The following is a 3,349-nucleotide window of genomic DNA, read 5'->3' on the forward strand; positions in this document are numbered from 1 at the left end:
AATATCAGACTATTGATTTATTGTTCACAAATAATATCTTTAAAAAAGACATCTGTGAGACATACATCACTCTAGGAATTCACATATAACATTCTTTATGATAGTTAAGAGGGACAATGCAGGGCCTCCACGCTTTAATTCTTCCCTTACCACTGCCACTAGGTAGATTTGAGGATTCGTTGGCATCCTTACCCACATTTGTAAAGTTCCAAGTGTTTGTACAAATCTGCTCTTTGTATAGAGACCAAATATTCTTTTCTTTTCATTCTTTCAAAGAATTGAGAGGTGGAGGTCTGCCTTTTGTTTGTTTGTTCTGTTTTGTTTTGTTTCTCTTGCTGTTTGATGAGTTCTGACTAGATGGCTAGGGTTTTTTTGGTATGCATATGTATGTGTGGGTTTATACATATGTATGGCATGGAATGTTCTAAATCTGGGGTTATGCATGTTCTTGACAATTTACACCAACACTGACCACCCTGCAGCTTCTTATCCTGGGGAGTTCTACTATGTTATTAGTAATAAAAGCTTTTTGTGCTTTCAGTAGTTTTTTCTTCTGTCTTTTTATTCAAAACAGTTTTGCCTTTTGAGGTTGATCTAATCTCCTTTTATAGCAATTTTTTCTTGGCATTTTCTACACCACAGTCTTTTCTTTTGGGCAGACCAAGCATACATGTATCAATAAAACACAAGAAAGAACTGCTAAGGCATGTTCACAGCATATTCTTTTGCATTCATCTAAAGTTCATATTTCTTCAGAAGTGTTTTTCTGTATTACAGTGCCACTATGTAGCATAAACTGCTCTCAGCCTCACAATGTTCTTGCCTTAACTTCCTTAGCACTGAGCACACGCAGTCAATCTGGTTCCTGTGCCCATATTTTTGTAGGCTTATGAGTTTTCATTGTATTTATAGATGTTCTATTTTTGTACAATGGGTGCAAAACTTATCATAAGGTACACGTGAGAAAATTATGTGATGCCAAAATGTTAAGGTTTTCCAGGTACAGAGGATTCTTCGTTTGTGCTACCTCTTTTGCTTCTGTTATAAGCAGCTCTAGTGGACTGTAAAAATCTGTGTTTGTAATATGTGTAGTGAGATAAGGTGAGATATATTGCAGATTCTTACAGTCCGATCATTGTGATACAGCACCATGACATTCATACATACATATACATACACTTCACAAATAACATATTGTCATGACTATAGACAAATAAGTACAATAGAACATTACAAACGTTACTTTGAATATATTAGCTTTATTTTTTGGCAATGAAGAGGTTCATTCTGTAATCATCGATAAATACTTCAGCCATTGTGATCCTTTCCTTTCTTACATTTAAACCTTAGAAACTTTATTGTTTATGTGAATTTATTCCACTATGTTTGTTACATATGTTTGTGCATGCCAAGAAGCAGTCGTTTTATTTCTGTCTTTTCCAGGACTCACTTTTAGCACATGAAACAACAAAATGATACTCAAATTTTACAGTTTCTCCTCCTGGGACTTTCAGAAAACACAGAACTGCAGCCCCTCATATATTGGCTCTTCTTTTCCATGTACCTCGTGACTGTTTGGGGGAATCTTATCATCATCCTGGCCACAGTCTTGGATTTCCGCCTGCATACAGCCATGTACTTCTTCCTGTGCAACCTGTCCTTTGTGGACATCTGCCTAATCTCTACTACGATTCCAAAGATGCTGGCAAATGTTCATTTAAACCACAAGGCCATAACTTATGAAGGCTGCATCATGCAAATTTATTTCTTTACATTATTCGTAGGGCTGGATAACTTCCTCCTAGCTGTAATGGCTTATGATCGCTTTGTGGCCATCTGCCACCCCCTGCGCTACACAAGCATTATGACACCTCATCTCTGTATGTCACTGGTTCTGGTGTCTTGGATCGCAAGTGTCCTGAATTCCTCATTACAAAGCTTTCTGGTGCTGCAGCTTTCCTTCTGTACTGAGGTGGAAATTCCACATTTTTTCTGTGAACTTAGCATGTTGGTTCACCTTGCCTGCTCTGACACCTTTTTAAGTGATATGGCAATGAATGTTTTAGCTGCACTCCTGGGTGGTGGTTGTCTTGTTGGCATCCTTTATTCTTATTCCAAGATAGTGTCCTCTATACAGGCAATCTCCTCAGCAGAGGGGAAATACAAAGCCTTTTCCACCTGTGTGTCTCACCTTTCTGTTGTCTCCTTATTTTATTGTACCCTCTTGGGAGTGTACCTCAGTTCTGCTGTGACCCAAAACTCACACTCCACGGCAGCAACTTCATTGATGTACACTGTGGTCACCCCGATGCTGAACCCTTTCATCTACAGTCTGAGGAACGACAATATCAAGAGGGCTCTGAAGAACTTTGTGAAAAAGAAACTAGAAAAGTGATTACTGTCTTGGGTTTTAAGTTTTGAAGCAAAAAGTGTTTAGGGCTAAACTTTCTGAAATTTTGAATCCTCTGTCTCTTGAGTGTGTATACCAACATCATTCCCAAAGTCGAGAGATGGTTTTGGAAGAATGGATGAAAGAATATAAAGGCCTAGGGCTGTGGATGACTACAAAGGAATGTTCCCTCCTGAACTCAGCAAGATATCTGCATATATGAACTCACAGAAGTGGCAACAGCATGCCCAACATCTGTGTACATCCAAGGTAGACAAAACCAGAGCATAAAGAGGGGAAGTGCACACAATACTACCCCTAAGTGGTGTAATAATTTTTAGCTACTGGGAAAAGGAAAGGCAGGTTTTTTTTTTATAAGAGTGGAGACCTTGGTAAGTCAATCAGTCTCCAGCTGAAGTCCGTACATGCAAAAGCATTTGAGAAGCACAAATTAGTCTCAAAAATAAAAGGGACAGAAACTTGGATGGATAGGGAATGAAGAGGTAGATTTGCGAAGAGTTGAAGAAGGGGGTTCATATGACCAAAACACACATGAATTAATAGAAAAAATCCATTATTTTGGGATGAGAGAACAGAGCAAGGTTTTACTTGTATGCATTTGCTATATCCCCATCTTTTGTCATAATCTGCCTTTGCCGTCTCTGGGTCTCCTTTCACTTATGAACGATTCACATTAAAATGATGGGATATCAAGGTGCTCTTCTTGTTACATTACTAAAACACAGTCTTACAATGTACTTCTCCTCTATACTCTTTCAGTAAGGGGAGGGCAGACTCACATCTGACAGTGAAGGCTATTTGCATAGTAGTAGATGACAGATGTTGTGCAGACCTTTACCGCCTTCCTCCATCTTTTCCTGACTCTGCATCGTCTAACAGACTTCTGTGAATTTTATCTCAGCAAGAAAGTTTCTTGTCTTCATGGGGATCTTTTTTTTT

The 3,349-nt window shown here is 38.7% G+C and overlaps 1 protein-coding gene across 1 annotated transcript; it reads left to right on the plus strand.

Moving 5' to 3' along the window:
* Window positions 1-1,459: 1,459 nt before the first annotated feature.
* On the plus strand, window positions 1,460-2,395 carry Or7a44 (olfactory receptor family 7 subfamily A member 44). Its single transcript, NM_001000998.1, has one exon. It carries the CDS (start codon window positions 1,460-1,462, stop codon window positions 2,393-2,395), a length of 936 nt encoding a protein of 311 aa, NP_001000998.1.
* The last annotated feature ends 954 nt before the right edge of the window (window positions 2,396-3,349 follow it).

Source organism: Rattus norvegicus, chromosome 7 (genome assembly GCF_036323735.1).
Source record: "Rattus norvegicus strain BN/NHsdMcwi chromosome 7, GRCr8, whole genome shotgun sequence".
In the NCBI taxonomy this organism is placed as follows: domain Eukaryota; kingdom Metazoa; phylum Chordata; class Mammalia; order Rodentia; family Muridae; genus Rattus; species Rattus norvegicus.

Coding starts and splice junctions, on each gene's coding strand:
- Or7a44 (NM_001000998.1), top strand. CDS start 1,460: ATGAAACAACAAAATGATACTCAAATTTTACAGTTTCTCCTCCTGGGA.